Below are 19,822 nucleotides of genomic sequence, written 5' to 3' on the forward strand. Positions count from 1 at the left end.
TGAGAACCCTGGTTGTCAACTTTGCAAACATGGCAATTTTGAAAGTATAAAAGTATGATGATGGATTTTAAGTGTGTACTTGTATGGAATTTGTCCATTTTTATATTTTATAACAGGGTCGACAACATTCTGGTCCTTCTCGTAAATTAGTTAAAAATGAATCCTTGCAAAATTGACCATGTAAATTACCTGAATGAACGCTTATAATCCCAACAAAGAAAAGCACACACGATAAAGAGGAGTGTACTATTTTTGAACGTTTCCTCGAGGCTTTTTGCACTTTTTGCAGTCCTCACCTGCCATGAGGACGAGACTGAGCACAGAATGCATGTCCTTGGAAATGAGTGTCACGAGTACCTCAAGTTGTAGCCTTTGTTTCCAAGTTAATTTATATTTCATTAACCGTGTTTGAATAGATATGATGCATCATGTAAGATGTAATGTTTCAGCCAAACCTGAAAGCGTTGAAGAAGTATAACAGAATTCATGTATCGTGTACTATCGGCTCTCTTGAGTTGGAGTAATCATATGGAGCTCGAGCGCGCCCCGTGCGGTGATGGGCGGAATGACTTCGGTTGTAAAGTGTTCAGCCTAGTCGCTCCATCACAAACCTCCAAGAGCGAAACGATGCGCTCCTCCAGTGTCTTAAGTTGAAGAGCGAAAGAACATTACCTGAAACTCCTGAAGATTCGTTAAAATAGAGGACAACTCCGGGCAACACTTCTAAATCTCATCTTCTGGTGAGTTCAAAGTCAGACAAACTCATTTTACCTGTAGAGCGGGGAATTGTTTATCTTCAACAGGCTAAGATAAACGAGAGTAATGCCGACCGCAGTTGACTTTAAATATGTTTTTATTTTGATTGAGTATCTTAATACTTTGCTTTAGATTATATGAATATAAAGTAGGCCACTTCTAGAACGTCTAGATAGATAGATAGGCTAATAGACCTACAAAAGTTCAATGCTAGAATTTAAAAGAATGTTTACTTTGATAATGAAATTTGCTAGTCATTTATGATATTGTAATTGTGGAAAAATGAATAAGGCTACATTATGATGTTCATCATTACTAAATTGTGCAGATATAACATATGATTAAAACATTTACATAACCGTTACGCGTTGTCATGCAACATTCTAAGTAATAAAGTTATATGGTAGTGTAATTTCCTCACAGCCAAAGCTTTCTCATTATCGGACTCATCTGGTCTCGATGGCACTAATTGAATTGGCTCGGCCTAGAGCTGGTGCTGACATGACGCACAAACAGGCAGGTGGATGTTCGAGGACCAGCACATTCATTACTGTTCTCCTCCTCATTCTCTGTTTTCTCTCTCTATCATTTCCCCTTTTTTTACAGTGGCTGAGAAGGTCAACAGCGTTCAGAGAGGATGATTTTCTCTAATGAAGACGCCCGCCCTGTACTACAGAAGTCAGGTGAGAGGAGAGCGCTCCGCTCTCCGGGGTTGCCGTCCCCGGCTCTTTGCTGCGCTTGCGGGCTCTGCATCATGCTGGCGGGCATTAACATCACCCTGGTGGGCGCTCTTGCCTTTAATAAACTCCTCCCCTTAAGCAACCCTCCCATCATCATCGGACCCATTCTCCTCTTAGTGGCCTTTTCATTTTTTGGAGCGTGTTGCATCTGCAGTCGCCGACCCATCAGACAAACTTCTCGCACGTCTGCCGGACGGGATCACTGGGCGTTGATGAGGATGGGCAGAGCCGTGTTTGAGATGGAGACCAGTGAGCCCACTCTACAGGACACCACAGCCATTCAGCTCAGTCCAACAAATTCTCCAAGCTCCTCCCACTGCTGCAGCCCCAACCACCTTCCTGGTGCTCCACTCCACCCTTCAGAAACGTTTGGGTTTTCAAAGGGAAATGATGTGAGAACTCATAGTTTGGACCGTGCCGTGCTGGATCAAACCCTTCAACCCTCCGAACTGCCTGTCTGACTCTGCAAACATCCACAGGTCTTTAAGATGTTTCATGAGCAGACATGTAATAGACCACAAACTAATTTAACTTGCCATCAGCTCACAGGGTCAGTCTGACCTTTGGAATAAGGTGTTGAAATAAGAAAAACATATCATAATTTCATAATCTCAGGCTCAGAATAGTTTGAAAAGGAATGCAGGATCAATTTGAAAGTGTTTGACCTAGAGCTCCAGTCCTTTCTGACAAATCAGATGTGGCAAATTGACTATGAGCTGTAGTTAGAATTAGAAAATATCGAACAATTTCGGCTGGTGATGAACTCTGTTCATGCAGAAAAAGATCAACTTTACTCTGAAAGACTGCAGTGGAAATTATTATTATTATTATTATTAGTTTTAAGATTTAAAGGGTTAGTTCACCCAAAAATGGAAATAATGTCATTTATTACTCACCCTCATGCTGTTCCACACCCGTAAGACCTTTGTTCATCTTTGGAATGCAAATTAAGATATTTTTGTTGAAATCCGATGGCTCAAGTGTGGCCTGCATAGGGAGCAATGACACTTCCTCTCTCAAGATCCATAAAGCTACTAAAAACATATTTGAATCAGTTCATGTGAGTACAGTGGTTCAATATTAATATTATAAAGCGACAAGAATATTTTTTGTGCACCAAAAAAACAAACAAAAATAACGACTTATATAGTGATGGCCGATTTCAAAACACTACTTCAGGAAGTTTTGGAGCGTTATGAATCTTTTGTGTCGAATCAGAGGTTCAGAGCGCCAAAGTCACGAGATTTCAGCAGTTCCAAATCATGATTTGACACAAAAGATTCATAACGCTCCGAAACTTTCTGAAGCAGTGTTTTGAAATCGCCCAGAAAGCCACCTCAATCTCAATTAGTTTGTCTTTTATTATTTACTGTCTGTATGATGTCACGTTAAACATCGTATTCTCTGTTCTTCTTGTCTGTTAGGTGACTTCAGTAATGAGTCGCATCAATAGCAAAATTTAATTTGACTGTCTGATTGAATAATCTGTGATAAGGGAAATGATACGCACATTCAAAAATTAGCTCAAATATTTACAATTTTAAATGGGGAAAGAATATGACAACTTCCTGTCAACACTTTCCAAACAACATTATGTGTCCTGCTTTTCAACAATCTGTTCCTCCTGATAACCATGACAGACAAAAACCTTACTGGTCCAAGAGCTACACAAATTACAACAACACTACTGTAAAATCCACCTCAGACACATGGGTGATTGATCGAAGCCAACCTGAGCAATTTGGATTTATATCACAGAACACAGAAATCTCTTATCGTACAGTACAAATTTGTACAGGCAGTGCTAGTAACAGCTAAGGTGTGTTTGTTCAGTTGCACTGCTGCACCATCTGTGCACACAACACAATTACTGCTGCCTCTGAGACGCCTCAGCATTTGCTACACATGCACATCAGGGTACAGCCAATGTAACAGGCTTCTCTGTATGTGTGCCTCTGATCATGTACCTTTCACAATCTCAGAAAAAAAAAGGTACACAATGGTACAAATAATGTTCCTTGAAGAAAGGTTTTGTACCTTTTCAATAACTGTACCTTTTAATGGTACAGGAAAGACCTTTGATGATACTATTTGGTACCTTTCAAGGTACAATTTAAATGAATGTGCATAAAGAGTCATCAAGAGTACAAGTGATAGGCAAAATTACTGATCACTGCATGATTTGTTGCTGTGTTAACTATTAGGCATAGTAACAAGACTCAGATTGGTCAAAGTCCTACAGCCATTATGGAATTTTCAAATAGAACAGAGAGTGGGATGCAGACTATAGTTTTGCCCCTTTATCAACATAAAAGATCTTTAGAGGGTGGATTTTAATTGTTAAACTTGAAGACGATGACATTTTAAGGTGAGTTTTGACCATTTACATTTACAGTGGGTATGGAAAGTATTCAGACCCCCTTAAATTTTTCACTCTTTGTTATATTGCAGCCATTTGCTAAAGTCATTTAAGTTAATTTTTTTCCTCATTAATGTACACACAGCACCCCATATTGACAGAAAAACACAGAATTGTTGACATTTTTGCAGATTTATTAAAAAAGAAAAACTGAAATATCACATGGTCCTAAGTATTCAGACCCTTTGCTCAGTATTTAGTAGAAGCACCCTTTTGATCTAATACAGAGTCTTTTTGGGAAAGATGCAACAAGTTTTTCACACCTGGATTTGGGGAACCTCTGCCATTCCTCCTTGCAGATCCTCTCCAGTTCTGTCAGGTTGGATGGTAAACGTTGGTGGACAGCCATTTTTAGGTCTCTCCAGAGATGCTCAATTGGGTTTAAGTCAGGGCTCTGGCTGGGCCATTCAAGAACAGTCACGGAGTTGTTGTGAAGCCACTCCTTTGTTATTTTAGCTGTGTGCTTAGGGTCATTGTCTTGTTGGAAGGTAAACCTTCAACCCAGTCTGAGGTCCTGAGCACTCTGGAGAAGGTTTTCGTCCAGGATATCCTGTACTTGGCCACATTCATCTTTCCCTCGATTGCAACCAGTCGTCCTGTCCCTGCAGCTGAAAAACACCCCCACAGAATGATGCTGCCACCACCATGCTTCACTGTTGGGACTGTATTGGACAGGTGATGAGCAGTGCCTGGTTTTCTCCACACATACCGCTTAGAATTAAGGCCAAAAAGTTCTATCTTGGTCTCATCAGACCGGAGAATCTTATTTCTCACCATCTTGGAGTCATTCAGGTGTTCCATGTGGGCTTTTCATGCTTTCATGCTTTCATCCCAAATGTCTTCCATTTAAGGATTATGGAGGCCACTGTGCTCTTAGGAACCTTAAGTGCAGCAGACATTTTTTTGTAACCTTGGCCAGATCTGTGCCTTGCCACAATTCTGTCTCTAAGCTCTTCAGACAGCTCCTTTGACCTCATTATTCTCATTTGCTCTGACATGCACTGTGAGCTGTAAGGTCTTATATAGACAGGCGTGTGGCTTTCCTAATCAAGTCCAATCAGTATAATCAAACACAGCTGGACTCAAATTAAGGTGTAGAACCATCTCATGGATGATCAGAAGAAGTGGACAGCAGCTGAGTTAAATATGTGTCACAGCAAAGGGTCTGAATACTTAGGACCATGTGATATTTCAGTTTTTCTTTTTTTTTAAATCGGCAAAAATGTCAACAATTCTGTGTTTTTCTGTCAATATGTGGTGCTGTGTGTACATTAATGAGGAAAAAAATTTACTTAAATGATTTTAGCAAATGGCTGCAATATAACAAAGAATGAAAAATTTAAGGGGGTCTGAATACTTTCCGTACCCACTGTATATTAAGTTCACAAGTCGAAAATGTAAATGTTTCGGCCACTCAATGTGGAATTAGCACGTTAAATTAGCTTATGGAGCTGTGCACTCAAAGCTTTTAGCCATATATATACACATGGAGAGAGGGCGGTAGTTTGCCATCAAGCCTTCTCTCTCTGCCATCCCCTTTCAGGAATCATTCTGCCACCTCTGATGCTGTTTCAGGGCACAGATTTGGTACTCTCCTCCCATATAAACAAGCTCAAAACTATTTCCTCTTTCAAAGAGTTTGGGAGCTTGGAAACTTCTGCGCAATGTCTCCCCTAAGGTTCTTCAAACAATAGCGAGTGGTTACAGATCCTCCGCGTTTAAAAGGTGTGCTTCCAACTATAGTGAAGCCAGAGCAAGTTCTGTTACTTAAGCAGGAGCTAGAGTCTCTCCTGGGCAAAGGGACCATTGAGCATGTTCCCCTCCCAGTGAGAGACTGAGTATTTTACAGATGGTACTTTTTAGTACCCAAAAAAGATGGGGGGGTTGCGTACTATTCTTAGTCTTAGTCTTGTAAATTGTACTCTGTGGACTTACAGCTTGAAGATGTTGATGCTAAAGCTTACTGTGTCTCAAATTCAATCCAAGGATTAGTTTGTCATGATAGATCAGAAGGATGCATATTTTCACATAGAGCTTCTGCCTGTTCACAGGAAGTTCCTGAGGCTCGCTTTTGGGGGGGAGGGCAAGCTTACCAGTATCATGTTCTTCCATTTGGCCTAGACTCGTATCCTCGAACCTTCACCAAGTGGGTTAGATGTGCTAAATTATATTGGCCCGTTCTAGACCAGTAACAAGTGATGGCGCTTTATCATTGAGATGTCATCCTCGCTCATTTCAGAAATTTAGGTTTGAGGTTGAATCACAAGAAAAGTGTATAAAATCAACACCAACGTCAGCTGAACAATGACACTATTTTGTTTTTACTTTACAGCCGAATTGAACTCTGTTTGGATCATAGAATTATTCTTTTCATGTTGATCACTGTAATGCTGCTTTAAATCAATATGTATTGTAAAAAAGCTATAAAAATAAAGGTGACATTACTTGACTTAACTTTGCTTTCTTCTTTTCAGCCGATCTATCCCCGTTTCACAGACAAGGCTTAAACTAGTCCCAGATAAAATGCATTTTTGAGCTCATTTTTTAACTGAAAGCATCTGAAAATTGTCAGTGCCATTGCATTGTCTCAAGATGCACACCAGTAATGTTTTTTTCTAGTGTATGTTTATAAAAGCTACTGCGTTGATATGCAGTTCCTAGTTTGTTCTGAGCAGATTTTAAGGTTTTCTGCCCGGTTGTTAACCTGTTTTATGTGGTTGCTGGACACTTCCAATTGGTTTTTGGTGCTTTGCTATGTGATTGTTAGGATTTTTTTGAGTGGTTGGTTGAAATTCGGTTGCTATTAAGGGTAGGTTGGTCCCTCGCATAGCTTGCAGCATGACATGCTGTGAGGGCTTGTAAGTGTCAGTGATGCCAAGAGCTATACCACTGGTACGTCACAACTACTGGTAGGGTGGACAGATCTCAGCTGAGATGCCAGACGAAGACAGACCATCTGATTCTGGACACCAGGGCCTGGTTTTTCAAAAGTAATCCACTAGGATTTTGGATAACGGATTGGATCAAATCTTGAAAATGTGTTTTTCAAAAGAAAAAACGGATTACATAATCGGAGTAGATCACGTAATCCAATCTTGGTTTTGATCCAGATCAAACCTTTAGTTTGGGTTTTTCAGAACTTTTTTGTAGGATTTGGATCACTTTAATCCAAAAAAACAATTGATCCCAACAGGGGGTAGGATTTCAAGGTGGATTCCAGGAGGAAAATGTAGTAAAACTTTAAAACTTTTCAAAAAATACAACATTTTTATCATGTAATATACATACACATTTTTACCTTGCTCTTGATAGTTTAACTGTTAAAGTAATAAATTAAATGCAGACATTAGTCTACATATTTAGCCTTTCGGTAACCTACTCTAAAGTAAAAAGAAATTTTGGTGCCATAAAACAATCCCTAAACAGCTGTAAATATCCAACAAAAATATATTTAATTCAAAACCCATATTCTTTCTATCATCATGTCCCTTTAGGGCCTCCGTAGAGCACTGGAAATCCAGATTTGGTGAAAAGTTCCTATCCGGATCAAATTGATCCAATCCGATGTTGCTTTAAAAAAACTGGCTCCAAAAGTAAGATGGATTACGTGATCACGGATCTTAAAAAAAGGATTAATAAATCTGGATCAATTTTATCCGATTAAACCTTTTGAAAAACCGGGCCCAGCAGATTAGCCTGATGTTCCTGTGAGAACAACAACATCAGAGTTACTTGAATGGAAGAAAATTCAAACTGATTATGTGTGGAAGTCATTGATGAATGGATGGAAGCGATCGTTCGACCAGAACAAAGTAACAAGATTGATTATTACATATTAATATAATATAAATATTAGCAAAGGTGTATGACAAGGCTGCATTCATTCTTCAGTATTTTGTAACCAAGTGAGGCAATCAAATTTACATATTTTTTCATCAGTAACATCATTTTTTTAGCCAATCAAATCTGAGGACCAGATATAAGTTATATTATAATTTTTAAATGCTTGTATAATAATTAACCAGGATTAATCACAGATTTTGAAAGGGCTGAATCGGAAACTCTCTATATACTTTTGTACATGACCTAAAAGCCTTGCTAAAACATATGCAAAATGTACTGGACAAACTAAAACTATGAAACACTGAAAAAACTAAACTAAAACAAACAATGACAACATGAAAACTATCTAAACAACATCAGAAGCTTAAAGGATTAGTTCATTTTCAAATGAAAATTACCCCAAGCTTTACTCAACCTCAAGCCATTGTAGGTTTATATGACTTTCTTCATTCTGATAAAGATTATCAGAGAAATATGAATAAATATCCTGATGCATCTGAGCTTTATAATGGCAGTGAACGGGACCGCATCCATCCATCATAAACATACTCCACACGGCTCCACAGAGTTAATAAAGGCCTTCTGAAGCAAAGCGATGCGTTTGTGTAAAAAAAAAAAATCCATATTTAACAAGGTATGAAGTAAAATATCTAGCTTCCACCAGACCACCTTCCGTATTCAAGTTATGAAGAAAGTGTAAACTGGCATTAGACTGTCAGTTACACTTTTTCTGTAAGTTGAATGGGAAAGGCGTAGGGCATAGCATAAGCTTTGTGAACTGCAAGAGTTTTACACTTTCTTCATACATTGAATACAGAAGGCGGTTCAATGGGATTCTGAGAATCCAATAAGATCCTATATACAGGACAAAGTGAAATTCCATTTAAATATATCAGAATGTCCAACAGGATTCCAAGAATTCAATAAGATCCTACAGGACAAAGTGAAATTCCAATAAAATATATCCGAATGTCCAATAAGAACTAAAGGATGAACTGAAATTCCATTAGGATTTTTTTTTTTTTTTTTTTTTTTTGACAAGGGTGCACATATCCAATTCAGAGCTACATCCTGAATAGCCCATGCCATGAAATTACACTTACATATTGTATATCTGACATTGCGAACATGATGGGATATCAACCATCTCATGCACTTCCTCTCCAAAAACTACAATGAATCAGGATTGACTATAGGTGGGCTAAACTGTGGCTACGCACAGCCTATGCATAGACATATCAAAGATATGAAACCAAACACCTTGTAATCACTGTTAACTTCGCTTACATGATGGAATATCATACGTCTCGCAAGTTATTTTGGCAAAAACGACATGTAACCAAATTAAAGGTTATTTTAATTGGATAAAAGTGGGTTATTCATAGCCGGACTATATCGAGTCTATAGTTAACCGAGACGGTGAAATGACGCTATTGCTTGCTGGAACATTGCAGATTAAATCTTTATTTTATTTTTATTTTTTTAATCGAACAAAAAAATATATAAAATGTTTAATATTTTATGTTATAGTTTTATTTCTCTATTTCTTAGAGCAAATCATAATGGGCTTATTGGCCATTCACATACTAATAAGATTGCTGACAGAGACATCAACTTGACAACAACTGTCACTACACAACTTTTGACCATTACATTTCCAACTGTTCAGTTGTGATTACTAGATAAACGCTACACAACAACGACACCTAGAGGTCACAAGCTAACAAGGCTAGGAATCGTCACTGACATTGGGTTCGCTATATGCATGTAACAAACTGCGATTTCGACTAAAGGTTTACGATTATATCTCATCTGCTCAAAGCCATTGCATATTTATTGTGCTCTAAAACAGGTGTGGAACACGCACACATACTTGCTACTACCTGTGTATAATATTACATCTAAAACAAACGCATTCTAACCTGTATAATAATAATAATAGCAAGGCAGTCTGTTATTGATCCGTTATTTTTGAGCAAATGCACTCATATATTTATAGGCTACTATGGTATTACATTTGGCCAAAATCTAACATATCATTGTTCAATGGTTCCCCTGCACATACAGTATAATGCTATTTCAGTTCATTGTAACGATGCCCAGTCTGTCCTTCAGCATTGACGCATGCGTAGATGCTCAGTACCCGTGTCGCCATGTCTGCTACGCATGCGCAGTGTGAGGCGCAAGCGGCACTATATATAAGCTCGTGAGCTTCTGCCCCATTCCACCTTCAGCCATTTTAACAATGTTGGGAGCTGTGGGACGCTGCTGCACCGGGGCTTTGCAAGCTCTTAAGCCCGGGGTGACCCCCCTGAAGGCCCTCAACGGAGCTCCAGCAGCACTGTTTTCTCGTAAGTAGAAATGATAGGTTTTTATAATGGTTGGTTTTAACGCAGCTCTTCTGACAGCAAACGTCACCGCCAGCGCGAGACTGCTAAATGGCAGCATGCGGACAGTTAGCGCAGGCCGCAAAGTTTTAACTGGAAGAGTTTTAATGATTGCTTTCGCCTGATGCACTACATGTATGTTGATATGAGGTGGAAATATGCTGCCATAATGGAATACTCCATTTAATGACAACCACTAATTCTGTTTGGTAAGAAAACCGGAATGACCTTTATGTGTCATGAAGAGGAGGCTCGCGCTGTTAGCTGTTTTCGCAGCTCGCGAGGTCATGATACACATAAACATGTTGAATTAGATCATGAGTTAATGCAGCCTCATTTATGAACCTTTACAAGTTTAAAAGCAGGTTGTAGGGGGGTCCCAACAGATTTTTAACGGCTTTATCTAGAATATCGACTTGCTTACGTTCATTCATTAGCCTGGTTTGACTTCTCGTGCCAATAAGCAAACAAAAACTACAGCGACACAACTTTCAGAATAAGAGCTTCTGAGTTTGTATATTTTGTAACTTGGCTTCAGTTATAAATAGGTTGCTTTCTGTGTCAGTTGCATGTGATACTCAGCTGTTTCTCTTCCTCCCTTTCAGGCAGGGATTATGCTGCTCCTGCCGCTGCTGCTGCCGCCGCCAGCGGGCGTATCGTTGCGGTCATCGGTGCCGTAGTGGACGTCCAGTTTGACGAGGGCTTGCCCCCAATTCTCAATGCCCTGGAAGTAGCCGGCCGTGACTCCAGGCTTGTCCTGGAGGTGGCTCAGCATCTGGGTAACATGACTAAATCTCTACTGAAACAGCTTCTTTAATGCTAAACTCTGAATTGCAAAGTCATGGTGAATTTTGCTGTTTTTTTGTTTTTAGGGGAGAGCACTGTCCGTACCATTGCTATGGATGGTACTGAGGGACTGGTGCGTGGTCAGAAGGTTCTTGACACTGGTGCCCCCATCAGAATCCCTGTGGGACCTGAGACGCTTGGCAGGATCATGAATGTCATCGGTGAGCCCATTGATGAAAGAGGACCAATTTCCACAAAACAGTGAGTATTTATGAAGACCACTAAAGCAGCCTTATTGTTTTTGAAAGTTAAATTGATGGGTGTTTGTTAAGCCTCTTCTAAAGTAGATAATTCGAGATGCAGATAGATGTGTGGCAATGTTTTTAAAAGTTGAATGTTGTGATCTGTTCTTCAGGACCGCCCCAATCCATGCCGAGGCCCCAGAATTCACAGACATGAGTGTCGAGCAGGAGATTCTGGTCACAGGAATCAAGGTCGTAGACCTGCTGGCCCCCTATGCCAAGGGTGGCAAGATTGGTATGTATTTATACACTAACATGTGGGAATGGTTTAAAAAAAAATCTTTTGAAGTTTGTATTTGTCAAATAATGCAAGGAAACTGCGAAGGAAAAGTAACATTTCCACTAAAAATATTAAAGGGATGGTTCACCCAAAAATAAAAATTGTCATTTACTCACCCTCATGTTGTTCCAAACCTGTATGAGTTTCTTCTGTTGAATGCAAAAGGAGATAATTTTAAAGAATGTTGTTAACAGGTGACAGGAAAAAAAAAAATTATATATATATATATATTTATTATTATTATTATTATTATTATTATTATTATTATTATTTTTTTTTTTTTTTTTTTTATGGCTACCATCACCTATCTGGTTAACAACCACATTACCACATTATGGAAGTCAGTTGCTATCATCAACTGTTTGATAACCAAAATTCTTTAAAATATCACCTTTTGTGTTTGGAGCAACTTAAGGGTGAGTATGTGATGACAACTTTTGCTTTTGGGTGAACTATTCCTTTAAGCAAGTCTGCACATAGGAATGATTTCTGAAGGATCATGTCACACTGAAGACTCAAGCTATGATGCTGAAAATTCAGCTTTATTACAAGAATAAGGTTTAGAAAACTTAAGGTAAATTTTCTGTTTTATTGTATTTGACTCAAATGTAGCGTTTGAGCATTTGTGATCTTACTGAGCCCAAACTTTTGAATGGTGTGTGTTTTTATGGCTTATTAAAATTCAAATAGTGGCAGAAGGCGTTTCATGTTTTTTTGCTTGGTTTCAACCATGCTTGACTTTAGCAAACTAAAGGCACCTTTTAATTTCTTCAGGTCTTTTTGGTGGTGCTGGTGTGGGAAAGACAGTATTGATTATGGAGCTGATCAACAATGTGGCCAAGGCTCATGGTGGTTACTCCGTGTTTGCTGGCGTGGGAGAGAGAACCCGTGAGGGAAACGATCTCTACCATGAGATGATTGAGTCTGGTGTCATCAACCTGAAGGACACCACCTCAAAGGTAACCTAAAGATCTAAATCTTTTGGTACAGTAGTTAAATTTGTTAATAGAATTTTTTAAAAAAAAATTATATATCTAATATAACCTTGAGAATTGTGGTTAAGTTATGAGGTCCTCTTGATTCCCATTAGGTGGCGCTGGTGTACGGACAGATGAACGAGCCCCCAGGTGCCCGTGCCCGTGTGGCTCTGACTGGACTGACCGTTGCTGAGTATTTCCGTGACCAGGAGGGGCAGGATGTGCTGCTCTTCATTGACAACATTTTCCGCTTCACCCAGGCTGGATCAGAGGTCAGTGTTTGGAAGTCTAAACCTGTTTTTTGTTCTTAGTCTGAAATTGTTTTATTGATTGGGATTTATTTCTGTTCTCAAAGGTGTCTGCCCTGCTGGGCCGTATCCCCTCTGCTGTGGGTTATCAGCCAACTCTGGCCACTGACATGGGTACCATGCAGGAAAGAATCACCACAACCAAGAAGGGTTCAATCACATCTGTGCAGGTATGCCTCCTTTTGTTTGCCCAGCACACACCGCTTCCTGGATCTCCATGTTCTACAATATCATTGTCTCTCATAGGCCATCTATGTGCCTGCTGATGACTTGACTGATCCTGCCCCTGCCACCACTTTTGCTCACTTGGACGCCACCACTGTGTTGTCCCGTGCCATTGCTGAGCTGGGCATCTACCCCGCCGTGGATCCGCTCGACTCCACCTCCCGTATCATGGACCCCAACATTGTGGGATCTGAGCATTATGATGTAGCCCGTGGTGTCCAGAAGATCCTCCAGGTGAGCACCGATGAGTATGGGCTTCATCTGAGCACTTCACACCATTTTGAATTCCAATCATGACCTTGTTCCTGCTCTGCTCTTGTCTAGGACTACAAGTCCCTGCAGGATATCATTGCTATTCTGGGTATGGATGAGTTGTCTGAGGAGGATAAGCTCACAGTGGCTCGTGCACGTAAGATCCAGAGGTTCCTGTCCCAGCCCTTCCAGGTTGCTGAGGTCTTCACTGGACACATGGGCAAGCTGGTGCCCCTGAAAGAGACCATCAAGGGCTTCAAGGACATTCTGGCTGGTAAGTCAAGCCTTTTTGTTGGTTTTTGCTGTTACGTTTTACTTTTGGGAATATAATACTGTTTTTGTTCAGTGTTGTTCATAGTGTTTCTTTTTCCTTAGGCGAGTATGACGCTTTGCCTGAGCAGGCCTTCTACATGGTGGGACCCATCGAGGAGGTTGTCCAGAAGGCAGAGAAACTGGCTGAGGAGCATTCGTAAATGAGTCAGTTTAAATGTGTCAGGGCGGGTTGAACGAAAGGGAGGAGCACTTGGTTTGTAATGTCACATTCAAAAACAAATTGTATCTTTATCGCTGGTCATTCTGAAGTTCTATTTAATGTTTCCAATTAATGGTGGAAATAAAACTGTCTTACCGTGAACAGTTTCTGTGGCTTTTTAAGTTGGCTGCTGTTCTATAAAGCCTACTCTATCATATGCATGAATTTCTAGGTTCTAAAAATTATCAACATTTATTAAATTTGCTTTAAAAAAAAGACTTGCGCACAATCTAGTAAATGCCGCCTTGTCTTCCAAAATATTCTTGTATTTGCTATGATGTTTGTAAAAAAAATTTTCTTAAAGTAATCACATTTTACATCTCATTTTACATGTTTATCTCTCAATCATGTATTTCATCAATCATATGTTTCAAGCATTAATCTTAAAACTTTAAATATCTCACAAAGATAGACTTGTTGAATAAACTAAAGAGTTCTTTACATTTAAAAAAACAACAACATTGTAATATTCTTGAAAAGGTGGGACAAAATTTATCTCTGATTCATGCTGGGATACTGAGCCAAAATGGTAACATGAAAATATGGAGGGAATAAAGTGCCCCTTATTATGCCTTTTTACAGGTTCCTAATATTATTTTGGGAGACTCCAACAGGTTTACATGCATGCAAGGTCAAAAAACACTTGTTTCCTCAATATACATTTAATCTCACATCAGTTCTCAATTATTCGTAAACGATTCGTTAGAATCAGTTTCTCTAAACCAGACATTTATTTTATATATATATATATATATATACATATACATACTTGACTTGCAGATTGAGATTTAAAGGAGCAAACTGGGTATTAATCCATATTTTAAGACCAAGCAGTTTGTGAATCCTCAGTCAATTCTTACTTTTGAAAGACAATAACTTTATATATGGTGCACTTTAGATTTGAAATTTTGCAGGATGTTATTCACTTAGAGCTATGTTATACTACATGAAAGGTTATTTTCAAAAACCCAACACTAAAGCCCCGTTCACACCGCCAGCGACTTTTTCGCTGCATGTCGCTAGTCTCCTACTGTGAAGTCGCTTGTGGGCGTTCCTAGTGCTGTCGCTCTAATACCATTGGTAGACTGCACATCTGATCATATCTATAGAAAATGCAGTCACAAATGATATATAAAACTAAGAAATCATTCTAATTTGACAAGGAATTAGGTTTAAAATAATTAAAAGTAATATTCTGCTGTTGTAGTGTTGTGACTGTTGTGACTGCAGAGCTCGGTGCATTAAATAATTAACTAGATTAACGATCGGTCTATCAACAAATTAAACTCACTCATACTGTCAAAAATACTAAAATGTCATTCGAATTTGACAAATAATCAATTTTCTTGTCCCTGATAATAAACACAATGCAGGGGAAACTGTAATATGAACTGCAGCAGTGCTAAATTGCTCACAGCATCATATAATAACACAAAATGTATGATTCAAACTCACAGGACTGCCGACCGTTTCTTTTCCACGCATCATTTAATTATATCCATGTATGTACTGTACAGTTAAATCATATAAAACAGTGAAATCTCTCCGGAACTATTCCTGTCTGTCTTGCTCGCACTCGAGACGGTGACGTGAGCTCCAGAGAGCTTTATTCCTATTGGCTGTCGCTCGCGAAATTCGCTCCTGATTTGCATAAAGTTGAAATATCTGAACTTTTGTCGCTTGTCTCTCGTCGCTTGACACGCCTACATTCCGTCGCCAACGGTCACTGTCGCTCTTGTCGCCGGAAGTCGCCAGCGCTCCATTGAAATGAATGGAATCCTGTCGCTTTGTCGCTGGCGGTGTGAACGGGGCTTTATAAACAAAGGGGCACACATTTTTGCACAACTATTGTTTTGGTGTTTGACATACTGGATATCAGTATCAGCATACCAATTTTATATTCAACAAATCTTCTCACGCATACAATATTAATTCCGAATGGCGATGTTTGGAAAATCAACTACTAACCTACCAAAATCAACTAATCAACCTACCACAATTTCAGCTAGTCACGTGACGTCTGTAGATTGAGCAATTATTTTGTATGTATATTGAATAGCAAGGCCTTTGAAATTGCTTGCAGATCTTATGCTAAGGTCAAATTCTCAGTTTCCAAAGTTTCGCTGCTGCTACAGTCTAAATTTGGATCTGCTGTGTCCCAGCTCAAATCGTTAGAAACGTGACTACTATGAGCGGTACTAACAACTGACCACATGGTGGAGCCATAGCGCAACAAGCAGGAATTTGGCTGCTGTCAGTCAATTCTAATCTAGTCTAAATCAGCAGTATGTCCATGCGGGTGCATGTGAAAATGAGCTACTCCCATCACTAGGTCAAAACAGCATGTATTAACTAAAACCTGTACTAAATAAAATATTTTCCCCAGTGATTGAACTTTAATCTCTGAAATTATTGGCTATAATTTGGATTTGTTTTTTTTACTTAATACTGTACTCACTCAATTTGATTGTTACAATAAACATATTGCAAAAACAGCACATTTAGCAGCAGACAGTCAGAGATGCAGGTGGAAAAAAAGACAGCCACAGGAATTGTGCATCTCACCCTGGGGAGTAACAGGTACGAGCTGCACAGCTGAGCAGGCATGTTCATCACAGTTCACCATATGGCATCTTAGAGAAATTCACTTTCATAACCTTTCCAGTGATTAAACACATCGGAAGGTTTTTGCAACACAAGGACATTGCACAAATGTGAAAATAATATGCTATATAAGTCCATGCACAAGAATGTCACACCAGAATGATAGATGCTCCATCTTAAATTGCAGATCATAAACTAATTGTTTTTTTGTTTTGTTTTTTGTGGTCAACAAACTGCCATTCAATTGTCTGGAGTCAGTAAGAAATTAATACTTTTATTTAGCAAAGACACATTAAAGTGATCAAAAGTGACAATAAATTTCAATAAATTTCTATCAAAGAAACCTGGGAAAAAGTTTCATAGTTTCCACCCCAAAAAAGCAGGGCAACTGTTTCCAACATTAATAACAATAGAAAAAAAAAAAAATGAGCAGAAAATCAGCATATTAGAATGATTTCTGAATGATCATGTGACACTGAAGACTGGATTAATGATGCTGAAAGTACAGCTTTGACAACACAGGAATAAATTACATTTTAAAATATATTAAAATATAAGCCATTAATTTACTGTATTTTTGATTAAAAAAAAATGCAACTTTGTTGAGAATAAGAGAAGAGACTGCTTTCAAATCTACAAAAACTTACCAACACCAAACTTTTGAAATGTAGTGTAAATTCTTGCTTTTCTTACCAGGTTTGCTTTATCAGTGTGATCACATTTCATGTTATCCAGATGGATTCTTGATGAACATGATTTTCCCAGCTCCTCCTCTCATGCATGCTGCCGGAGCGCTGATGTCCAGATGGCTCGTAAGGAGCATTTTGAAGCCAGTCACAGCCTGTGATGTAAACATACTTCTTGCCACGGACTCAAACTTTCTGAAGCTCCTGGTACCAGCTAACCATGCTCACCAGCATAGCTGTCAATCATAAACCAAAAAACAGATCTATGAGAATGCAGTTCTGATATTTTACTTTTAAAATGTTTTTCAAAAACTTTATTTTGTAAAATAAATACTTTTTTTTACACAAATATGTACACTGTAACAAAAAAAAAGTCATTTTTGCAGAATATTCTGGTTGCCAATAAAAAAATACAGTAAAAATGTAAGCATATTTACAGAACTACCTGTACATTTTACAGTAAATTTTACAGTTTAAGACTAATTTACACAACAAAATACATTTTAAGCTGGTGGTAAAGAGAAAACCACATGATGAATCACAATGCGTTTTTTCACAAGCTGAGGGAAATATTAAACATTATCATGCAAGATAAAAATAATGTCTGATAACAAAAACAACCAAACAAAAACTAAGAATAAGTAATGTTCTCTTGGCAGGCCTCTGCAACTGATCCAGAATGTGGCAGCGGTTCACCACTGTTCCTTCCTTGGACCTCTTTTGATAGATACCGACCACTAGAGACTGGGAACACCTCTCAATAGCTGCAGTTTTGGAGATGCTCTGACCCAGTCATCTAGCCATCACAAATTGGCTCTTGTCAAACTCTCTCAAATCCTTATGCTTGCCCATTTTTCCTGCTTCTAACACATCAACTTTGAGGACAAAATGTTCACTTGCTGCCTAATATATCCCACCCACTAACAGGTGCCGTGATGAATCAGTGTTATTCACTTCACGTCAGTGGTCATAATATAATGCCTGATCGGTGTATATGATTGCATCAAGTTAATAACAACATATATGAAAAAAAAACAAAAAATAATGTACACCAGAAACACTATAAGATGCATGAAATACATGAAGGAAGAAATTTACAAGACAGCAATAAAATGATCTTTTAAACATCTTTTATAACATAGATGATTTATTTATTTATTTATTTTTGATAGATGGGATAAACTCAGCTCAGCACACTCAAAAAATAAATTGTTGAATGAACATGATTTAATCGTAGCACCCATTATGCATCTAATCAAATCAAGTAAACTTGGATTGCTTTGAATATTTTATATGAACACAATATGCATTTGTAGTTTAAACATTATCTTAATATGTCAGTGTAACTTATTTGCAACTAGTTGAATTAAAATGTTTGTATTGTGTTTCTGTGGTAATGCACATTAATTCAGCAAAACTCTGCCTAATTACACCAAATAGATAATGTCTTGGTCATGTGTGGCTATTGTAATTTAAAGGTGCCCTAGAACTAAAAAGATGTAATATAAGTCTAAGGTGTCCCCTGAATGTGTCTGTGAAGTTTCAGCTCAAAATACCCCATAGATTTTTTTAAATTCATTTTTTTAACTGCCTATTTTGGGGCATAATTAGAAAAGAGCCGATTCAGGGTGTGTGGCCCTTTAAATCTGGTGCTCCACGCCCCAAGAGCTTGCGCTTGCCTTAAACAACATAAAAAGAGTACAAACAGCTAATATAACCCTTAAAATGGATCTTTACAAAGTGTTTGTCATGCAGCATGTCTAATCGCGTAAGTTCAGTGTTTATTTTGATGTTTACATTTGATTCTGGATGAGTTTGATAGTGTTCCGTGGCTAAAGCTAACATTACACACTGTTGGAGAGATTTATAAAGGATGAAGTTGTGTTTATGAATTATACAGACTGCAAGTGTTTAAAAATTAAAATAGCGATGGCTCTTGTCTCCATGAATACAGTAAGAAACGATGGTAACTTTAACCACATTTAACAGTACATTAGCAACATGCTAACGAAACATTTAGAAAAACAATTTACAAATATCACAAAAAATATCATGATATCATGGATCATGTCAGTTATTATTGCTCCATCTGCCATTTTTCGCTATTGTCCTTGCTTGCTTACCTAGTCTGATCAGCTGTGCACATCCAGACGTGTAATCCCTTTCATAATGTTGGGAACATGGGCTGGCATATGCAAATATTGGGGGCGTACACCCCGACTGTTACGTAACATTCGGTGTTATGTTGAGATTCGCCTGTTTTTCGGAGGTCTTTTAAACAAATGAGATTTACATAAGAAGGAGGAAATAATGGAGTTTGAGACAAACTGTATGTCATTTCCATGTACTGAACTCTTGTTATTTAACTATGCCGAGGTTAATTACATTTTCGAATCTAGGGCACCTTTAATGAATATCTATCTTATTGACTCAATTAAACTTGAATTAAAATTGATTTATGCAGATAACGATGTTCTAAGTTGATCACAGAGCCACTGCCATTATTGCCACTATAGGATCAATTTATGTTTGAGATGCTTTGAGAAACTTTATCCAAGGCACTATTATAATGATCACTACATTATTAAACAGATATTAATTTTGGCTAGCTGGTCCCCAACCCAAGCACAAGTGCAACACTTCTCCACAATGGTAACCCCCAAAACCATTAACATAACACAAATTTTTCAATACCAACATAATATAACAGTAACCATTAAAAAGA

General features: G+C 38.4%; 1 protein-coding gene across 1 annotated transcript; it reads left to right on the forward strand.

Moving 5' to 3' along the window:
* The first annotated feature begins 9,976 nt into the window (after positions 1 to 9,976).
* Positions 9,977 to 13,909, forward strand: atp5f1b (ATP synthase F1 subunit beta). The gene is made up of 10 exons (XM_067388446.1): positions 9,977 to 10,109; positions 10,751 to 10,924; positions 11,018 to 11,192; positions 11,347 to 11,468; positions 12,288 to 12,472; positions 12,604 to 12,762; positions 12,846 to 12,968; positions 13,045 to 13,257; positions 13,348 to 13,549; positions 13,651 to 13,909. Exons 1-10 carry the CDS (start codon positions 10,004 to 10,006, stop codon positions 13,746 to 13,748), a joined length of 1,557 nt encoding a protein of 518 aa, XP_067244547.1. The 5' UTR covers positions 9,977 to 10,003; the 3' UTR covers positions 13,749 to 13,909.
* The last annotated feature ends 5,913 nt before the right edge of the window (positions 13,910 to 19,822 follow it).

This window comes from Chanodichthys erythropterus, chromosome 6 (genome assembly GCF_024489055.1).
Source record: "Chanodichthys erythropterus isolate Z2021 chromosome 6, ASM2448905v1, whole genome shotgun sequence".
In the NCBI taxonomy this organism is placed as follows: Eukaryota; Metazoa; Chordata; class Actinopteri; order Cypriniformes; family Xenocyprididae; genus Chanodichthys; species Chanodichthys erythropterus.